This window comes from Geotrypetes seraphini, chromosome 14 (assembly GCF_902459505.1).
Source record: "Geotrypetes seraphini chromosome 14, aGeoSer1.1, whole genome shotgun sequence".
NCBI lineage: Eukaryota > Metazoa > Chordata > Amphibia > Gymnophiona > Dermophiidae > Geotrypetes > Geotrypetes seraphini.
In genome coordinates this window covers 62,894,786-62,916,655 of record NC_047097.1, presented here as the reverse complement: position 1 = coordinate 62,916,655, position 21,870 = coordinate 62,894,786, and the positions used below count along the sequence as shown (strand labels likewise).

The window sequence follows — 21,870 nt, the reverse complement described above, 5'->3', positions numbered from 1 at the left end:
CTATATACTGGTTTCAATAGGTATACATTTATTAACAAATCAGTAACAGCTTACAAGAATAAATTATTCAGCATATAATGTAACAGATGTGATCCTCAGGCCTGAGGGTCCTCTGATGTCTGTTCTGATTATTTCTGCTTATAGGCCTGGTTTTATACATTTCTTGGTGGTTAATACCACGTTAGCCTAAATCACATGATACATCTTTATTGGTTATTTTTCTTATACGTCAATACATAAGTAGATTCATTTATTGGCTTATCTATTTGTATCATCTTATACGTCTGTTCAGTTTGCCATAAGGCCTAACCTTTTCCTGCAAATGCCCTTTTCCCTTTATCATATATGCAATTCCGAGTCTAAAATTCCTTCTCTGCTGTGGTAACACATGATATATCTTGCTAAATAATGTTCCTGAGTACTCTGTTTTTCTGACCATGAGCTGTGTTCCTCTTTGCATAATATCCGGCCAGGTGCCATGCATCGGAATTTAAGTCTTGTTTCTTACAAGTTTTTGCTTACCATAGCTAACTCAGAAACAGAATATTTCTCAATCACTATAGGCCAGCTGGCAAGTGGGTTATGAAATATCTTTTACAGTTCATATACTGATTTATTAGAGCAAGAGGGAGGGGAGGGGGTTTTTCTCTTGTGAGGTCTGGTTACTTCACCTTTATCCAAAGGACTTATCTTGCTTCACCTGTATCTCACCAGGACTTCTTCTTCGTCTCATCCTCTTTTCCCTCTCATTATCCTTGGCTCACATAAGAATCAGAGTATGAATGGCCACAACCACTGACCCGCAAGCTTTGCTTTGAAGAAAGCTGGTGTAGAAGGACCGAGGTTGAAATAGACACAAAAAAATGACATGGGATTATTTCCCGCGGTTATCTGCGGGGACGGGAACAGTGATGAATTTTGTCACCATGTCATTCTCTAGTTACTGCGGATGGGCAGACTAGATGGGCCATTTGGCCGTTATCTGCCATCATGTTTCTATGTCAGCAGAAACTAGGAAATCCCATTTAGACCAGGTATGGGATGTTCATTTATAGATCAGAGCCAGAAAGGGATTTGGAACAGAATAGGGAGATGAAAGAGAGAGAGAACAAGTAGTGTGAAGAAAACTTGATACATCACACGTTGACAATGCTGAAACCTTTTAATAGATTAAACCGAAGACATAAAGTTGAACATTAGTAAATTAGAGGGCTTTTTGGAAGAACCCCGTTTATTTATCTACCATAATCACTTTATTCATGCAAAGCAAGATATCCATAAACATTACATTACATTACGGATTTCTATTCCGCCTATACCTTGCAGTTCAAGGCGGATTACAAAAGATTTGACTAGACATTTTCCAGTGAAGATACAATTTTTTTTTTTTTTTTTTTTTTAACAACAGAGGAGATATAGCTGGAGGGGATTTACAAGTTGGATAGCAAATTGACAGTGCAGAACTGTGTGATATAAACAAATAGATTACATTTGGAGTAGGTAAGATTACAATAAAGATCCTCCTCTCTCAGTTCTTTATCAAAACGTAGGGTGTCGTGACTGAAAGGAAGGAAAGAGCGTCCAGAAGCATGGAGAGACTTCACCCGTCCTGCTAGAGATAGAAAGTTTGAGAGGCAGGAAAGGATGAGCCTTTTGCAGCGGAGAACAAAGCTTTGGGCATCAGTAATTTTTGAAGACGGCCTGGATATGCTCATGGTTCTTGGGTTTATAACTTCCAACACCTGTGAGAAAAAGAAGAAGGAAATCGGGACTATTAAAATGAGGCTGGAGAGAGCAAAAGCATGAAATAGAGCTAGAATGCAGGGCTGGCCATTATTTATTGATTTAAAAATTCATATACCCTTGGTTAACTATACGGCAGTGGTTCTCAACCCTGTCCTGGGGGATTCTCTAAAGCAGGCACTAAATTTAACGATACACTGTGCATGTAATATTCAGAATACCTGCATGCACATACACGTAGGTTTTTTCACATATACTTGCATGAGTATAAATGCTAAATTTTAACCTAAGTGCCGTGGCGTAGCGAGAATGAGTGGAGCCTGGGAGGGGAGGCGGTGGTGCCCCTCCCCCGCCCTCTTCTCTACTCTTCGCTCCTTACCGACCCCCCCTCCTTTGCCGAGCACCCCCTTTTCTAGGGTATGCTTATGAAGGGAATTTAAAAAAAATAAAGTAGAATTCTGGAATCTCTTCAGGGCACACAGCTCAAGAGACACTGGTTTATAACTATCACAGGCCAAAGGTTTGATTTATCTAAGAATAAAGGGCCCAGATATCAAGGAATCACATTATTTTCCAGAGTAAAATGCATGGTAGCTTTTTTTATTGCCTTGATCCTCTTTTACCCTTAACAAAGCTCTATAAAGCCAGCCTGGTGACTCAGTAACAATACTGCAAAGTGGAGGAGCAGGGATTCTTTTCACTAGGACAGTTGGGCTAAAGCAGAGCTGTTAAGGGATCCAGCTTTTTGAGTATACTCCCAGCCCAGTCCTGCCCCACTCCACCCATCCTCGCTGCCCAGTCCCACCCATTCTGGCTCCATTCCGTGGCAAACTTCAATTCTGCAGCCTTGGCACCAATAAACCGTCTCCTTCTCCAGCCGAAGGAGATGCGTTAATAAGATGTCATTTCCTGGGATCAATCCTGTGACAAGAGAGTTGCAAGATTTTGCAGCTCTTCTTATGGCACTGGTCCCACGGCAGCAGCCGATGCATTAATAAGACGCCCTCTCCTGCTGCCAATGAAGGGGAGGGATGTTCTCAGAGATTCTCAGAGAGAACGAGAGCCAGAAGGCCTTGAGCATGCAGATGCACAAGGCCCAGTCCAGGAAGAGGCAGGATCTTCCGGCACCGGCACCTCCTATGGGTTGGTGCTGCATGCCAGTGCCAGATTGGGGGTAAGCCTTCAGTTTGGGCGGGTGGGGGATGCCGGTTCACGCGGGGGGGGAGGCAGGCATTTACAAGGGGGGGGGCAATGCCGGTTCATGGGGGCACACATCCAATATCTATTTATATGAGGAACTAAACAATTCACCATCTATTTACTATATCCTCATTATATATGATCAAGGAATTTCTTTAACATCAACGATCTTCCAAAGTCTTCTGATATATTATGATTTACTTGAATGTTATATTGTTAATCCTTTCAAATGTCACTTTTCATTTCTCTTCTTCATACAGTCTTATATTCTGGTTATGGGATATGACCTCAGTGGCTACTTCTGTACAGAATAAATCTGTTGAAAGTACAGAATTTCAGTGTAGCTAGCCTCCTCATTGGTCTTATCCCCCTGCCTACCACTCAAATCTATTTCTTTATCATATAAAGTGCTTTTAGTAGTCATAAATAACTTAATATATATTTTAGCTTTAAAGTGCTTGCAGTATTAAAACGGGACTCCAATATAACAAAAGACAATCAAATAGTTAGAATATCAAATATTCAACAAGCGTATCTCTACTCTAGCTTCTCTTACCATCAAACAGACTCGCAGCCAGTCTCTGTTTCATTCTAACATGGCGGCGGCGGCCTACTAGTTACTTTAAATATCCCGAGATCATGTGACTTTTTGAACCAATCATAACAGGACACCCAACTAAGCCCTGGAATAACTTTATTTATAAAACTTAGGTCAGAGACAGCCATTCAACCTCACTATTTAGTCCAGCCGGACTAACAGTGTTTAGATCAAAGATCCATCCACAGAGGTCATATCCCATAACCAGAATATAAGACTGTATGAAGAAGAGAAATGAAAAGTGACATTTGAAAGGATTAACAATATAACATTCAAGTAAATCATAATATATCAGAAGACTTTGGAAGATCGTTGATGTTAAAGAAATTCCTTGATCTTATATAATGAGGTTCACGGAGGGTGGCATTTGCCGAGGGGGTGATGCTGGTTTACGTGTGGGGGGACTTGCAAATCGAGTCAATGCTCGGTTTGCGAAAATGTTTTGCTCGTCTTGCAAACCGCAGTACTCACAAACCGAGGTCTGACTATATCTAAGATGGCTTTGCATGCACTGCCTCCTTGAGATGCAGATCTATCTCATGCATATTTATTGTGGATATACAGAATTGTCTACCCCTGACCTAGTTAAATCGAGCTTCCCAAACATGATGTCGTTCTCCAGTGATCTCTCTCTTCTGATGGTGTGACCAAAATAAAACAAAATAAGTTGTCTCCACCACCTCCACCGGGAGGCCATTCCATGCATTCACCATTTTCTGAGGTTACTTCTGTGTCTGTCCCTTTTCACCTTCATCCTATGCCCTCCTCATTTCAGAGATCCCTTTCAATTGAAAGAGACTCGCCTCAGGTGCATTTATTCCACATAGGTATTTAAATATCTCTATCATATTTCCTGACTCCAAAGTGTACATATTGAGATCTTTAAGTCCAGTGGTGTAGCAAGGAAGCTTGTACCCAAGGTGGAGACCCCCGGCATAGCTATGCCACGTGTCCCCCAGCATCACTGTGCTGTGCGTTCCTTCCATACCTCTTCAAATTTTTGCTGGCCAGGAGCAGCATTTCTTACCCGCTGCTTGTGCAGGCCTCATCACCCCTCTGATGTCACTTCCTGGTCCCTGCAAACAGGAAGTGACATCAGAGAGAAAGATGAGGCTGGCATGAGCAGTAGGTAAGAGATGCCGCGTGCAGCCAGTGAAGATTTGAAGAGGTATGGGGGCACGGAGGTGTGCATGATGGGGAGGTGGAAAGAGGAGAAGCGCCAGCACCCCCAACAAAGCAGCACCCAGGGCTGTCCACTCCCCCCTTCACCTTTCTATGCCAGTGTTTAAATTTGTCCTCATATGCTTTAAGTTGAAGACTTCTGACCATTTTAGTAGCCTTCCTCTGGACTGATTTCATTCTGTTTATATCTTTTTTTACAGTGCAGTCTCTAGAATTGTAGATAATATTTTAAATGAGGTCTCACCAAAGTCTTATACAGGGGGGCGTCATCGCCTCCTTTTTCATAGTGGTCATTCCTCTCACTATGCAACTAAGCATCCTTCTAGCTTTTGTTCTCACCTTTTCTACCTGTTTGGCCACCTTAAGATCACCACTTACGACACGCTATCTGGCTAAGTCACTATTAATGTGGGACCACTGAGCGCTTCCTAAATAGGAGTCCGTAAGTGATCTCTTGTGAATTCTGTGCAGGTACCACACGCTAACAATAACATTAACGTATGACCTGCAATAAAAAAAATATATAGGGACTACCCGCAACAAGTGTTCTGTTAAGCCTGGTCTTAGTGTGCCATAGAATTCTGTATTATAATGCATTACGCCCAGATTCTAATACAATGGCCACTTATCCCCTTTTCTACGAAACTGCGCTAGCAGTTTCTAGTGCGGGGAACCACGCTCAATAGCCCGCACTGCTCCCGACGCTCATAGAGTTCCTATGAGCTTCGGACGAAGCGGGGGCCATTCAGCATGACTCACCGCGCTAGAAACTGCCAGCGCAGTTTCGTAGAAGAGGGGGTTAGTGTGGGCTTCATCTGTGACATCATGGGAGGATTTCCTATCCTTCTTGTCCTTAGGAAAAATAAAGATAAAACCATAAGCATTTGTGAATGGAGCTTCACATTGCTGAAGTCCAATAGAATCCAGTTTAGATTGAGTTGGAATATCTACAAGAGCATCAGGGTCAGTAAATATTTTTAAAAAATCAACCTTGTGTTAAAAAAAATAATAATTCTTCACCTACAAGAGCATCAGGGTCAGTAAATGTTTTAAAAAATCAAGTTTGTGTTAAAAAAAAAAAAATAATAATTCTTCACCTTGCTCCAAGGGAACATTGCCGCTTAGAAACTGCCAGTAGGTTTTTTCATTGGTGCTACCATAGAGACCGTGGATGGATGTGACAAAGGGTCCCCAAGTCGTTTCCTCTGTTGTAAAGCTAGAAAATGCAAAAGGAAAATCAAGAAGCTTTAGAATTACAGACCACAGCCGTATGGCAGCTTGTGTCGCTACTGGGCTCCGTGAAAAAGGGGAAAGGCAATTGTATACTACATTTCTCTGGGTATATGAGCGTCGGAGCACTTAGCGCCGCTGCCATGCGTTAGCAAAGGAGGTGGTAAGTACTACATTCACTTGGCCAATGAATTATTTTTTATTTTTTTCAGTTTTCTATACCGTTCTCCCGGGGGAGCTCAGAACGGTTTACATGAATTTATTCAGGTACACAAACATTTTTCCCTGTCTGTCCTGGTGGGCTCACAATCTATCTAATGTACCTGGGGCAATGGGGGGATTAAGTGACTTGCCCAGGGTCACAAGGAGTAGGTGGGTTTGAACCCACAACCCCAGGGTGCTGAGGCTGTAGCTTTAACCACTGCGCCACTCTAGAAATCATAATCGAGTGAGCCAAGTAAAGGACAATCAAGTCATTGTGACATCACTGATGAGGTTGGCTCTTAGGCATTGGAGGAATGAGGCATTATGATGTCACAATAGCAGCTCTGGTTATCAGAGGCTGAAACTTTTCACACTATTTCTTTATTCAATTTTCTACACTGTTCTCCCAGGGGAGCTCAGAATGGTTTATATAAATTTATTCAGGTACTCAAGCATTTTTCCCTGTCTGTCCTGGTGGGCTCACAATCTATCTAATGTACCTGGGGCGATGGGGGGATTAAGTGACCTGCCCAGGGTCACAAGGAGCTGCGTGGGTTTGAACCCACAACCTCACGGTAGCTTTAACCACTGCGCCACAAAGCTGCGATGCACTGCCAGAAACGATCTCCAGAGCAGAAGCGGTATCCGTGTGTCGACCGCCAGGTAGCAGATCACAGAAATCCCCAGTCGTTTCCAATAATTAAAATTGCTTGAATATCGCTTGTATCCTTTTCCCACTTTAAGGCTCAATGCAAGACTATTTCCCCCCATCTTTTACCTGAACTCATCGGGTTTCAGCTTCTCAGCCATTTTCATCACGTCCAATAGCACAGACCCCTCTTGCACCACGACAGAGATGGAATACTTGAAATCTTCTCCCGTATGACCGTTAACAACTGTGTAAACTACCGTGATGTGGTTAACTGGGGAGAAATATAAAGGGAAATGTTACCACAGATGCTATTTCTATGCCCATTTCCCTGCAAGGTGCAATAGAGAATGGCATGGGGACAAATTTGTCCCCGTCCTTCCAGGAACACAATTGCCTGTCCCCGCGTGTTCTGCTCTTTCCCTGCCCCACTCCTGCAAGCTCTGTCCTCATCTGCATAAGCCTCAAACACTTTAACATCATAAGTAGCAGCATTCTAGAGCTCAGATTGTGATGTCCTAATGCCTCATTCCACCAATGCCTAAGCTCCGCCCTCATCTGCACAAGCATCAAACACTTTAACATCATAAGTAGCAGCATTCTAGAGCTCAGATTGTGATGTCCTAATGCCTCATTCCACCAATGCCTAAGCTCCGCCCTCATCTGCACAAGCATCAAACACTTTAACATCATAAGTAGCAACATTCTAGAGCTCAGGTTGTGATGTCATAATGCCTCATTCCACCAATGCCTAAGCTCCGTCCTCATCCGCACAAGCCTCAAACACTTTAAAATCATAAGTAGCAACATTCTAGGGCTCAGACTGTGATGTCATAATGCCTCATTCCACCAATGCCTAAGCTCCGTCCTCATCTGCACAAGCCTCAAACACTTTAACATCATAAGTAGCAACATTCTAGAACTCAGATTGTGATGTCATAATGCCTCATTCCACCAGTGCCTAAGCTCTGTCCTCATCTGCACAAGCCTCAAACACTTTAACATCATAAGTAGCAACATTCTAGAACTCAGACTGTGATGTCATAATGCCTCATTCCACCAATGCCTAAGCTCCGTCCTCATCTGCACAAGCCTCAAACACTTTAACATCATAAGTAGCAACATTCTAGAACTCAGACTGTGATGTCATAATGCCTCATTCCACCAATGCCTAAGCTCCGTCCTCATCTGCACAAGCCTCAAACTCTTTAAAATCCTAAGTAGCAACATTCTAGAGCTCAGATTGTGATGTCATAATGCCTCATTCCACCAGTGCCTAAGCTCCGTCCTCATCTGCACAAGCCTCAAACACTTTAACATCATAAGTGGTCAAGGCCTGTGAGGTTAAGGCAGAGCTTGCAGGAATGGGGCAAAGACAGGGGCAGGGAAAAATCTTGTGGGGATGGGAAAACTGAGTTCCTGTGGGGACAGGGACAAATCTGTCCCCGTGTCATTCTTTAATCAGCATCTCATGCTTCAGTAGCAACTTTGTGCAAAAATGAGTGTGTGATAACAAAGGGGGGGGGGGGGGGAGAATTCATCAAGAGGTGCTAACCGATTCAACATGCGCTATCCGCATTGGCGTACGTTAAATGCTAAGATACCCATTATATTCCTACCAGCATCTTAAGTTTTATGTAAGGTGGCATCGATTTGTTTTTGAGACCTAGCGAATGTCTGAGAATATCTGTTAAAAAAAATCAGCCAAATGCACACGTCTTATAAAATAACATTTGAACTATTGATCAGCTGAAAATCCAAAAAGGTGGATACAGTCAGTTTACCTGTATAACCTTTTGCATCACACAGAACAGGGCCATTTGGACTGGGTAAACCAAATGGTTCTTTTCTGCCAACATCCTCTAAATGATTTTGAAATTTTATTCTCATATATAGAAAAGCATATATGCAAAGAAAATTTGGCTGCTTATCCTAGGAATAAGCAGTGGATTCCCCCAATGGCTTATGGACTTTTACTTTAGGAAATTATCCAGACCGTTTTTTTTTTTTTTTAACCCTGCTAAGCTAACTGCTTTTATCACATTCTTCAGCAGCGAATTCCAGAATTTAATTATACATTGCCCATACAATGGCATGATAACCTATCCCCCCCAGTAATGACATCTGATGTCAATTGCCCTAGGCTTTTCCTGTTCTCCTGCTACATATTTCAGACTCTCTTCTATCTTTCTGATTTTAACATACCTATTTCTTATCTCGTTAGACTCACCATTAGCTGCTGCTGCATCAAGTCCCCAAACATTTACAGCAAGCGCAAGCAGGACACAAAGTGTAAAGGATGACATGGTGGCAGCCTTTACAGCACAGCTCAGAAGTGATACTGATCTAGAGAATATCCTGTGACTTATTTAAATACCACCCACCCTGCACACACCTGATCCTTGTTTGGTCTTACATCTGCAAAGAAGGAGAGGTGATGATAAAGAACCGGTCACCTGAGTTACCGCTGGTGAGAAAACAAGCACTGCAGTCTCCTGCACAGCATTTAAACATTAAGGAGTAAATATTCAGATGGTATCAGTGTTTTCTTGATTGACACCACCATTGTTCCCAAATATTCAATGCTGGGCTATGTCCGGGTTCAGTGCTGAATATCTGGTTTATGCAGAGCTGGCTAACTCATACCCGGTTAAGTTGCTATTCAGAACTTAACCTACCGTGGGTTGCCACATAAAGACAGGACTCTGTTTTATGCGGTTCCTTGGTCAATTAAGGGCTCCTTTTACCAAGGTGCGTTAGGGCCTTAAAGCCCGGAATAGCACACGCTAGCCGCTACCACCTCCTCTTGAGCAGGCGGTAGTTTTTCGGGTAGCACACGCTATAGCGCGCGCTAATCCAGTTCGTGCGCTAAAAACGCTAGCGCACCTTTGTAAAAGGAGGCCAAAGTGTGGAGCCCTCCCCAAAAGCGATAGTTTTCGATTAGGGACTAACTGCTCACTTCCAGCGGCGATAACCCGTAAAGTGCCGCTGAGTATGAGCAGATAGGCTCGAACGAGCGATTTAACTGGTCAGCGGCCATTTCTGGCTGGTTAAAACATTTCGAAACTCGACCAGTACAAGTAGAATTTTCGAAGCCATTTACCAACTGCTCTGTCTGAAAATTGTTCTCCTCAGATCACTTAAAAGGTACATTTACAGGCTGATTCTGTAAGCGAGTGCCTGCCGCGTGCCAATCACGGACAGGCGCCACTTACAGAATCGTGGCTAGCAAGGCCCCTTGGCGCCGGAAATGTCACCTGACAGCAACAATTTCCGGCGCCTAGGGTTCTTGCAGAATCGTGGCCAGAGGCGCCCAGTGACGTCAAAGTCTGGTACCACCCCTAAACACGCCCTCTTCCGTGCTTTGGTGTCACTAAGCGCCATGGACCTATGTGCCAGTCTAGGAGGCTGACCAGCAGCACCTAATTGTTTTTTTAATTGTACAACCAATTATCGAGCCACTTAAAACCATTTAATCCAGCTCTTACTGTTCACAGATGATCTTTTTTTGTTGCATTTAAGAGAGGCATTCCTATTGGTGAAATTCACTTGGGGAAATAAACCACATACATTCCTGGCTTTTCTTGAACTAGCATGTTTGAATCTAAGGGAACATCTCTGGCATAGGTGCTTTATGCTAGTTGAAAATTTGCTATAAAGTGTATATGGAAAACTTAGCCTCATATTCCAACTACACAGGCTTTCTGGATTCTCTGCAGGGGAAATTGTACTGGCATTTGCAAACCACACGGGAGGGGATGATATTACAAATGGAGAGAGGATTCCTAATATCACAATGGCTGATCATCTGGCGTTCAGTGGTTTTAAGAAAGGTTTGGACAAGTTCCTGGAGGAAAAGTCCATAGTCTGTTATTGAGAAAGACATGGGGGAAGCCAATCCTTGGATGGGTAGCATGGAATATTGCTACTCCTTGGCCAGGTACCAGTGACCTGGATTGGCCACCCATGAGAACGGGCTACTGGGCTTGATGGACCATTGGTCTGACCCATTAAGGCTATTCTTATGTTCTTACGTGAGCCACGTATAGGACAATGAAGCCATTGTAACATCACTGATGAGGTTGGCTCTGAGGCATTATGACATCACTATCTCAGCAACAGACTAGTGAGGCACCATTCTTGTGAAGATACATCCAATTTATGCTGGTCATGTTCCGAAGACCCAGGATCACTATCGCATCTGTTTTATTGTGCCAATGTGCATTCTTATTGGAATTCTGTTTAGGATAAAATGACTGCCATATTTAAATGAGATAAAAATATACCCGTCTCTTAGGAAATAGTTGTTCTATGCTCGTTGACTCCTGGTTTAAAAATCTCTGCTGCCCACGTTGAACTTGTTAATATTAGCTACTTATTGGGTCATTTGCTACTGGAAAGATAATTCAGAACTAAGGCCCTCTTTTGCTAAGGTGTGTCAACCGAATAGCACGCCCTAATCGGTTGGCGTACCTTAAAAGTATCTAAACAGTGGAGTTACCTAACTTCAATAAGAAAATCTGAAGAAGCTATATAGCCTTAAGAAATCCTAATGTTTTGCAAGTTCTGAAGACGTGGGCGCCTACAAATTCTTTTTGTTATATTGCAAGATAATGTAATGTGCTCTTTATTTACCGATAGCCATTTCCATTGCAGTATAACTTGTTTATTCAAAATGATAAGCATCTTTGTTAAGTGGTTTACTTTGTTATCTTATATCTAAAAAAAATCAATAAAATGTTTGACAAATAAAGAATGAGGTACTAAAGCCATCTAATGCGGATGGGATTGGTATCTCATAATTATTATACTTACCAATGAATGTTACTGATAATAGTAGGCGCATAGATTTTTTTCACTCAAAGAATAGTTAAGCTCTGAAACTCAATGCCAGAGCATGTGATAACACGGGTTAGCACAGCTTGGCTTAAAAAAGGGTTGCACAAATTCCTGGAGGAAAGGTCCATAGTCAAGTATTGAGACAGACATTGGGGAAGCCACTACTTGCCCTTGGATCGGTAGCATAGAATGTTTCTGTTGTTTGGGTTTCTGCCAGATACTGTGACCTGGATTGGCCACTGTTGGAAAGAGGATACTAGATGGACCTTTGGTCTCTTCCAGAATGGCAATTCTTATGTTCTTATGCAAGCCAAGTATGGGACAATCAAGCCATTGTGACATCACTGATGCGGTTTGCTCTTAGGCATTGGTGGAATGAGGCATTATGACGTCACAATCTCAGCTCAGGAATGTTGCTACTCTTTGGGTTTCTGCCAGGTATTGGGATCTGGATTGGCCACTGTTGGAAAGAGGATACTAGGCTAGATGGACCTTTGGTCTCTTCCAGAATGGCAATTCTTATGTTCTTATGTGAGCCAGGTATAGAACAATCAAGCCATTGTGACATCACTGCTGAGGTTGGCTCTTAGGCATTGGTGGAATGAGGCATTATGACATCACAATCTCAGCTCAGGAATGTTGCTACTACTTGGGTTGCTACTACTTGGGACCTGGGTTGGCCACTGTTGGAAACAGGATACTGGACCTTTGGTCTCTCCCAGTATAGCAATTCTTATGTTCTTATGTTAGTGGGTCAGAGGGAAGGCTCAGAGTCTGGCAGTTTAGCACACGCTATTACGCACGTTAAACCGCTACCGCGCCTTCGTAAAAGGAGCCCATAGTCTTATAAACTTTAGTATTGGTCGCCGCACCTCAAGAAGGACACGGCGGTACTTGAGAGAGTCCAAAGGAGAGCAACGAAACTGGGAAGAGGGCTGGAACACTGCCCATACGCCGAGAGGTTGGATAGGCTGGGGCTCTTCTCTCTGGAAAAGAGGAGGCTCAGGGGAGATATGATAGAGACCTTCAAGATCATGAGGGGCATAGAGAGGGTGGATAGGGACAGATTCTTCAGACTGAAAGGGACAGCGAATACGAGGGGGCATTCGGAGAAACTGAAGGGAGACAGGTTCAAAACAAATGCAAGGAAGTTTTTTTTCACCCAAAGGTTCGTGGACACTTGGAATGCGCTACCGGAGGAAGTGATCAGGCAGAGTACGGTACAGGGATTCAAACAGGGATTGGACGGATTCCTGAGGGATAAAGGGATCATGGGATACTGGGGGAGGAGCTGGGATGTAACACAAGTATAGAAAGCTAACCAGGTAATAAGTATAGAAAGCCAACCAGGTAATAAGTATAGAAAGCTAACCAGGTAATAAGTATAGAAAGCCAACCAGGTAATAAGTATAGAAAGCTAACCAGGTAATAAGTATAGAAAGCCAACCAGGTAATAAGTATAGAAAGCCAACCAGGTAATAAGTATAGAAAGCTAACCAGGTAATAAGTATAGAAAGCCAACCAGGTAATAAGTATAGAAAGCCAACCAGGTAATAAGTATAGAAAGCCAACCAGGTAATAAGTATAGAAAGCTAACCAGGTAATAAGTATAGAAAGCCAACCAGGTAATAAGTATAGAAAGCCAACCAGGTAATAAGTATAGAAAGCTAACCAGGTAATAAGTATAGAAAGCCAACCAGGTAATAAGTATAGAAAGCCAACCAGGTCGTGCATGTGCAAGACCGGAGGGTTAGGACTTCAATGAGAAACCAAGGTAGCAAGGGGGCCCCTTCTGGTGATACAGACAGGTCGTGACCAGTTTGGGCCGCCGCGGGAGCGGACTGCCGGGCAGGATGGACCTATGGTCTGACCCGGCGGAGGCACTGCTTATGTTCTTAGAATGCAGTTGAAGACATCTTTTTTCTAAATTTTTTTTTTTTTAAATTTAGTTTTCTATACCGTTCTCCCAGGAGAGCTCAGAATGGTTTGTATGAGTTTATTCAGGTCCTCAAGCATTTTCCCCTGTCTGTCCCGGTGGGCTCATAATCTATCTAATGTACCTTAGGGCAATGGGGGGATTAAGTGACTTGCCCAGGGTCACAAGGAGCAGCGTGGGTTTGAACCCACAACCTCAAGGTGCTGAGGGTGTAGCTTTAACCACTGCGCCACTCTAGAAATCAAAATGTAGTGAGCCAAGTATAGGACAATCAAGTCATTGTGACATCACTGATGAGGTTGGCTCTTATTGGTGAATGAGGCATTATGACATCACAATACTAGCTCTGGTTATCAGAGGCTGAAACTTGTCACACTATTTATTCAGTTTTCTATACCGTTCTCCCAGGAGAGCTCAGAATGATTTACATGAATTTATTCAGATACTCAAACATGTTTCCCTGTCTGTCCCGGTGGGCTCACAATCTAGCTAATGTACCTGGGGCAATGGGAGGGATCATGGATCATGTTTACTGTTAATAATCTTTTGTAAACCGTGTTGAACTTATGGCTACGCGGTGTTGTGTTATGTCATATTATCAAATTTGATTGGGTGATCTTACTGAGCTGTTTGTACCGTGCTGTCAACACAAGCCCAAGGTGGCAAGTTCATGAACTTAATTGTCAAACCTCGTACAGTGAAGTATACTGAAGTATCCCCCAGTATTTTCTGGCCGCCCCCCCCCCCCAAAATAAAATTTCATGTGGGGCAGAGAGCGGGGCCACGGGGGTCATGGGGGTCAGAGAGCGGGTGTGTTCTGCGCCCTGAAGCTACATTTCTACCTGCTAACTGATTAGTACATGCTTAGCAAGACTTGTCCTTACAGCCTACGTGCTAATCCAGGGGTGTCCAACCTTTTGGCTTCCCTGGGCCGCATTGGCCAAAAAAAATGTTTCTGGGGCTGCACAAATGTGCAAACGCTGCAGCAAGACAGAGGAGGGAGCCGGCAAGACGGTAAACACCCCTGCGCTAATCTGTTGTAATAGCCATTTGCTAATGACACAATTAGCATGGCCATTAAAACCAAAAAATAGGTATTTCAGACATTTAACCCCAATGGAAAAATAGGCTTAGTTTATAGGAATGACCCACTGTTTGGTAAAAGTGCCCCGAGCATTTGTCAAAAGAAAGATGCTGACAAACACTTAAGGAAAATATATCGGTAAAGACCTGGAGAAAGATGAATAGCAAAATAAACAAAGAAGCATAGAAAGAAACAAAACCTAGTTGCAAAGAGAAAAAAAAAAACAATAAAGGGCAAAAGAAATAGAGACGCAAATGCATTATAAACCCTACAGGGGAGTAAAGAAATATAAATATACAAAGAAAGGAGATTCCTGCAGAGAGAAAGGGCTCCTTTTATGAAGGTGCGCTAGAGTTTTTAGCGCACGCTAAAATGCCGCACGCGCTAGATGCTAACGCCTCCATAGAGCTGGCGTTAGTATTTTCCGCGTAGCGCGGGGTTAGCGCGCGGGGCATTGTAGCGCGCGCTAAAAATGCTAGCGTACCTTCGTAAACGGAGCCCAAAGCGGGAGAAAAGAGCACCAGTACTGGAGTGTCATTGAGTGGGCAGGTTCTTACCCTCTTCTGGTGCGCAGACGCCAGTCACATCGAGGTAGGTCTTTCCGTTCAAGAATGGGAGGACCTGAGAGGCGGCCGCTGGCAGAGAAAATGCGCCCTGGGGGATCTCAGCTAAGAGTTTAGCCATGGTGTTTGGACAGTTCCAGTCGGACACTGGATAAATATCCGATACGGCGGTCAGCGCCTGGAGAGGAGAGACGATCCAATTGTAACCGCGTGCCAAAAATATCAAAACTAGGCGAGAACAGTTACTGTAATGTTTTGCATGATCAAAATAACTAAGACGCCTCCAAAAACCACTTGGACAACCTAGCCGGACAATGCTTCCACGCCCATTTCCCCCATGACATATACCCTCCCAAAAACTTACAAAAAAAAGTAGAGCTCAATTAGCGCATGCTGGCGGGTGGACTAAGGGCTCCTTTTACTAAGCCACGTTAGGGCTTTAACGCACAGAATGGCGTTAGTTCTAGAAGCGTAGCGTGCGGTAATTTCCTGCGTGCGCTAAAAACGCTAGCGCACCTTAGGGCCTACTGCATGTTAATAAAAGAGCCCCTAAATCCTTTTTCATGCTCTGCCTTCCTCATCTTCTCTTTCTTTTCTTTTTTTTTTTTTTAATTTTACATCCAAACTAAAGCAAAAATTACATTCAAATTTTGAAGGAATAGAATAAGCGATGCCATAGAATTTTTAAGGTAATATATGTTGGGTAAAGAGTTACCAAAGGGAAGTGGAGGTCTTTAGGAGATAAGAATAGGGTGAAATTATGGGTTTTAGATAACGTTTGGAAGATAAAAGAGTATTGGAGAGATCTAAGGGTAAATAGAGTGTTGGATATTGGGTTGGGATTGATTGTGCTGGATAGGTTTGAGTATAGCATGCAGGAAAGTTCTGCATTGAAACACACTAAGCCCATTTCATAGCACATTTTAATTAAAGGGTGCCTAGACTCAGAATGTGGCCCTTAGCCTTAGCCGGCCAACCAATGAAAATCGGCTTTGCTGGCTAAGTGTGAGCCGCTGAACATTGGCCCAGATACTCAATGCCAGTGATCCCGGCATTGAACATCTGGGATCGCTACCAAGCACGGAAGGGAGCTGGGCTACCTCCCACAGTTTCAATATCAGACCCTATGCTTTTATACTCTTATGTGTTTTAGGGTCGAATTCTCTAAGATCACCGGTAAAAATCTGACGGGTCGCTGTAGCGGGCTGCAAATTTAATGGTCCAGAAAAGACGAACAATGCTCAAGAAAACCACCCATGCAAATGAGGTTCGCGGAAATTGCGGAGGGTCACCCAATTTATATGAGATCAGTCGGCACCTGCGCAGAAGAGTCCACGGAAAGAAGAGTGGGTGGATAGGAAGGGCGGGGAACGACCAGCAAGTGCTACGTCGTGTCTGTCACAGGCGGGTCAGCGCCATTGGAGGGAGGGGAGGTGCAATCGTCAGCTTTCAACGCGCACGTATGAGACACGCCTTTAATACATGCGCTCAAGACGTTCGCTTTTAAGATTTTTTTTTCCCCGTCACCAAGGGCTCCTTTTACGAAGCCGCGTTAGCGGCTTTATGGCATGCACATTTTTAGCGTGCACTAACCCCCGCGCTAGCTGAAAACCTACCGCCTGCTCAAGAGGCTAGCGTGGCCGAAAATTAGGGCGCGCTATTACGCACGTTAAACCACTAACGCGGCTTCGTAAGAGGAGCCCTAAATTACTAGAATTTATGTGAATATGGGGTTTTGGGGGGGGGGGGGTTAATTACGAGCCACAACCGGATTCACATGCCTGAGACGCACTTTTCACAGTAGCTATATAGAGAAATCTTTCAAAATAAGAGGCTACGGAAAACTTAGGGCTCCTTTTATCAAGCCGCGCTAGCGGTTTAACACGCGTAATAGCGTGCGTTAAACCGCCGGCCGCGCTAGCCGCTAGCCGCCTTGAGCAGGATGTCGTTTTTTTGGCCAGCGCGGGGGTTAGTGTGTGATTAAAAGTTGCTCGCGCTAACCCTGCTAGTGCGGCTTGATAAAAGGAGCCCTTAATTCATACAGAAAATGTTTTTGAAACAATAATATAATAACTGTATCATAAATATGAGTGGAGGGTCCTCAGTCTTAACAGCTCGGTCTTAAGACTAAGGATCCTCCACACATATTAATGATAAAGTTGTTATATTATTATTTCAGAATTAAGGTCTCCGTAGCCTGTTATTTTGAAAGATTTTTCTATATAGTTGATCTACTCATCTTTCTATCTCGGGTTTGTTGGTATAAAGCTTTTCACAGTACCGGCACCCCTGGACCAGCTGGTCATTTTTTTCTGAAGGGTCCCACATTGACACGAGGGCATCCATTAAATCTTAAGGGGGGAAGATTCCATGACGACACCAGGAAATACTTCTTCACCGAACGGGTGATCGATCGATTGAATAGTCTTCCTCGCCAGGTGGTCGAGGCCAGTAGCGTGCTTGACTTCAAGCGTCGATGGGCCCAACAGGTGGGGGTACCACAGAGTTTTGCTTAAAAGATGGATACTTCAGGTGGGGGAGTTTGTCTTGAGTAGACTTGTGGGAGGGAGGGTTATTGAGTGGGCAGACTTGTTGGGCCGCCGGCTCTTTTCTGCCATCAAACTCTATGTTTCTATGTTTCTCTATTATAAGCTGGCGCTTCATTTGGAGAATCACCCGTCGATGATAGAGAATCACCCCGAGTGCTCGTTTAAATATTAATGAGCCCATTTTACTACCATTTTAATAGTAATGACCTCATTGTACTACGTTTGCATGGCAGAGTCGGAGACTGCTAGGAAGCGCGGAAAAGACCACGGTGAGCCGTTCAGATAATTGGGCGGTAAAATACTGGCACGCTAAACTAGCTGGAACCGGTGTAGCGACCATCGTTAAAGGCACGGTAAGTTTTGAGAATCCGTGCCTTAGATTTTTAATTATTTAATGAACCTTATCATTGTAAATCTTTTCAATTCATAGAGACAGTATAGTTAATTAACCCCACCCCCCACACTTTTACAAAGTTTCCAAGTTTATTTAGGCCCTGTTTTACTAAGGTGCACTAACCGATTAGTGTGCGCTAATCGATTTAGCGTGCACTTAAATGCTAACGCGCGCATATTAGTCTATGAATGCGTTAGAACAGGGGTAGGGAACTCCGGTCCTCGAGAGCCGTATTCCAGTCAGGTTTTCAGGATTTCCCCCAATGAATAGGCATTGAAAGCTGTGCATGCAAATAGATCTCATGCATATTCATTGGGGAAATCCTGAAAACCCGACTGGAATACGGCTCTCGAGGACCGGAGTTCCCTACCCCTGCTCTAGAAGCCAACACACTTCCCCCTCCCTCTTTTACTAAACCAGGGGTAGGGAACTCCGGTCCTCGAGAGCCGTATTCCAGTCGGATTTTCAGGATTTCCCCAATGAATATGCATTGAAAGCAGTGCATGCAAACAGATCTCGTGCATATTCATTGGGGAAATCCTGAAAACCCGACTGGAATATGGCTCTCGAGGACCGGAGTTCCCTACCCCTGCTCTAGAAGCCAACACACTTCCCCCTCCCTCTTTTACTAAACCAGGGGTAGGGAACTCTGGTCCTCGAGAGCTGTATTCCAGTCAGATTTTCAGGATTTCCCCAATGAATATGCATTGAAAGCAGTGCATGCAAACAGATCTCGTGCATATTCATTGGGGAAATCCTGAAAACCCGACTGGAATACGGCTCTCGAGGACCGGAGTTCCCTACCCCTGCTCTAGAAGCCAACACACTTCCCCCTCCCTCTTTTACTAAACCAGGGGTAGGGAACTCTGGTCCTCGAGAGCTGTATTCCAGTCAGATTTTCAGGATTTCCCCAATGAATATGCATTGAAAGCAGTGCATGCAAACAGATCTCGTGCATATTCATTGGGGAAATCCTGAAAACCCGACTGGAATACGGCTCTCGAGGACCGGAGTTCCCTACCCCTGCGTTAGAACGTGCTAATCAGTTAGCGCACCTTAGTAAAACAAGAGGTTAATCTTTGATATACCATTTATCAAAAGCATACCTAAACAGTTTACAAAATATTCAAAATATACAAAATATTCAAATATTCAAATATTGAATATTCAGATATTCAAAATATTCAAATATTTAAAATATACAAAATATTCAAATATTCAAATACGGAATATTCAAATATTCAAATATTGAATATTCAAAATATTTAAATATTTAAATAATGAATATTCAAATATTGAATATTCAAATATTCAAAATATACAAAATTATCAAAATATTGTTAAAATAAAACAAAAAATTAAAAAGTGGAGGGGACAACAGAACAAATAGACTAGCGGCTGCCGTGCAGCAAACACGCCTACGCCCATTAATTTCCTATGGACACTGGAGCGATTACCGCTTTGTAAAAGGGGAGGGAGGAGTAATTAATGAATGAATCTCCCTCCCCCTATCTCCATAATCCCTCCATCTTTAAACCTCTTTCACTTCTTTTTACCTTTCTATCCCCACCTACCCTTCTCTGCATTTCTTTATGGTCTCCCTTCACCCCTACCTGGGCGGCCAGGCCAGTGCTGTAGATGTTTCCTATGAGCCCGTCGCTCTTCTGCGCTTTCAGGATCCCTGAAGTGAGCACAGCGAGGGCCTCCTTCACACTGCTACGCATCTTCCCATCCTCCACTGTCCCAGCATCGGCGACCGACTTTCCATTAAAGATGCAGGTGAGAGCCATAACTGCCACAGATGCTGTGTCTGAAATAACCCAAACGCAAAGAGTGTCGCAAACCACAACATTTGATTAAAAAGATGACTATTCTCACCTGCAATTACAGACACCATAAGTCAAGACAAGGTAAGAGAGAACTATGAGAACTTTAGAATAGATAAAAATAACCGTATTTAATAGATCTGGAGTAGAGAATGACACGGTGACAAAATTCATCACCGTTCTCGTCCCCGCGAATAACCGCGGGAAACCATCTTCATGTCATTCTTGAAGGAGAGAGGGAAGAATCAGAGTATGAATGGCCACAACCACTGACCCGCAAGCTTTGCTTTGAAGAATGCTGAGATTGAGCAGCAACATTCCAGAGCAGATATTGTGATGTCATAATGCCTCATTCCACCAGTGTCTAAGAGCCAATCACATCAGTGATGTCACAATGGCTTCATTATTCTTGGCTCCCATAAGAATCAGAGTATGAATGGCCACAACCACTGACCCGCAAGCTTTGCTTTGAAGAATGCTGGTATAGAAGGACCGAGGTTGAAATAGACACTAGAAAATGACATGGGATTATTTCCCGCGGTTATCCGCGGGGACGGTGATGAATTTTGTCACCGTGTCATTCCCTTTCTGGAGCACTTATGCCCACCAGTAATCTTCAACCTGTGAATTTTGGTGTAATGTGGGAAGGGGTAAAACACGGACCTTACGGACTTCGTGGATCTAAAACCGCATGTCCTTAAAATTCTGAGGTCCGTGCATTGACAAACCCGCCTTTTAGCTTGTTTTACCTAGACCCTTATTCCACCGCTTTCCCTGCAGCTCAGGCCCCCGGCTCTGCCTTCCTTAATGGCTAAGAAGTGAGGAGGCACACCGTGGCTTTTGCTAATTAGCCCGATCGTCCTTTCCTCCAGATCTCTCCCTCCGCACTGATTCTGAGAGCCCCCGCGATATGACACTGGATCAAATAGCTGGGTTGGGGGGGGTTAAAAATATGTGCAAAGGTCTGCAGTGCATCTGACCTCGCGGACTTCACGGATCTGAACTGCACAATGCACATCTTTAAAAAAAATTTGAGGTCCGCGCCACTTTTAGTCTCTGGCTCTGACAGACCTCTATGACATTTTAGCGCTGACGGATCCTAATGCTTTTCCCTCCCTATGCTGAGACGAAAAGTGGCACAGACCTCAGGGCAAAAGTTTTGCCGCTAGTCTCAGCATAGGGAGGGAAACGCATTAGGACCTCTGATTTTTAAGGACGTGCGGTTTTAGATCCGCAAGGTCCGTAAGGTCCATGAGGTCCGCGTTTTACCCCTTCCCGTGTAATGTCAACAATCAGGTTTCACCGGTAGACTTTGTTCCAATATTAGGGGTCCTAGAATGCTGTTACATGAGTCGTTTCCAGGCTCTAAGGCATTTTTACAATGGGCCAAAACACAACACCCCACTTCCAAGGGTCCAGTCCAGGAAGGAGGGTGAAAAGGTCTCCAAACCCACTTAATTCAACACTGATTGTGTAATTCCAAAGCTTAATGGGTACTGATATCCATCCTTGGCCCTTACTGGTCACCTCTTCCTTAATGTATTGCTTATCGCTTCCTGTTGTTTCCTGTTTATATAAATAATTTCAAATGAGACAATACAACAGAAAGTGTTTTCACTTGTCGCACATTAAAAGATAAGTGAAAACACTTTCTGTTGTAGCCCTCCGTCCTGTACTGGCCCCCTCGGAAGTGGGGTGTTTTGCCATTGTGGATGTTTCCAGTTTACCTCACTTCACCATCTTTTGTACCCTGTTAGTGATTCAAAAACACAGCACCCCAATTTTCAGGTTTTTTGCATCACTGGCCATATTTTCTAATGTTGGCTTGAATGTAACGAGATCCCCCATATGGCTATCACAATGTAACTATGTC

The 21,870-nt window shown here is 43.8% G+C and overlaps 1 protein-coding gene across 2 annotated transcripts in view; it reads right to left on the bottom strand.

Moving 5' to 3' along the window:
- Window positions 1-1,147: 1,147 nt before the first annotated feature.
- Window positions 1,148-21,870, bottom strand: part of LOC117348019 (cobalamin binding intrinsic factor-like) — a 40,476-nt gene continuing 19,753 nt past the window's right edge. Inside the window, exons 5-9 of one of the 2 annotated variants that reach the window (XM_033919597.1) lie at window positions 19,785-19,981; window positions 15,223-15,406; window positions 6,936-7,080; window positions 5,821-5,939; window positions 1,148-1,742 (exon numbers count right to left, since the gene is read on the bottom strand). In XM_033919597.1, coding sequence (XP_033775488.1) covers window positions 1,681-1,742; window positions 5,821-5,939; window positions 6,936-7,080; window positions 15,223-15,406; window positions 19,785-19,981 — 707 coding nt within the window. In that variant the 3' untranslated portion in view covers window positions 1,148-1,680. The remainder of the gene's footprint in view (window positions 1,743-5,820; window positions 5,940-6,935; window positions 7,081-15,222; window positions 15,407-19,784; window positions 19,982-21,870) is intronic. The other variant, XM_033919598.1, reaches the window with a different exon arrangement.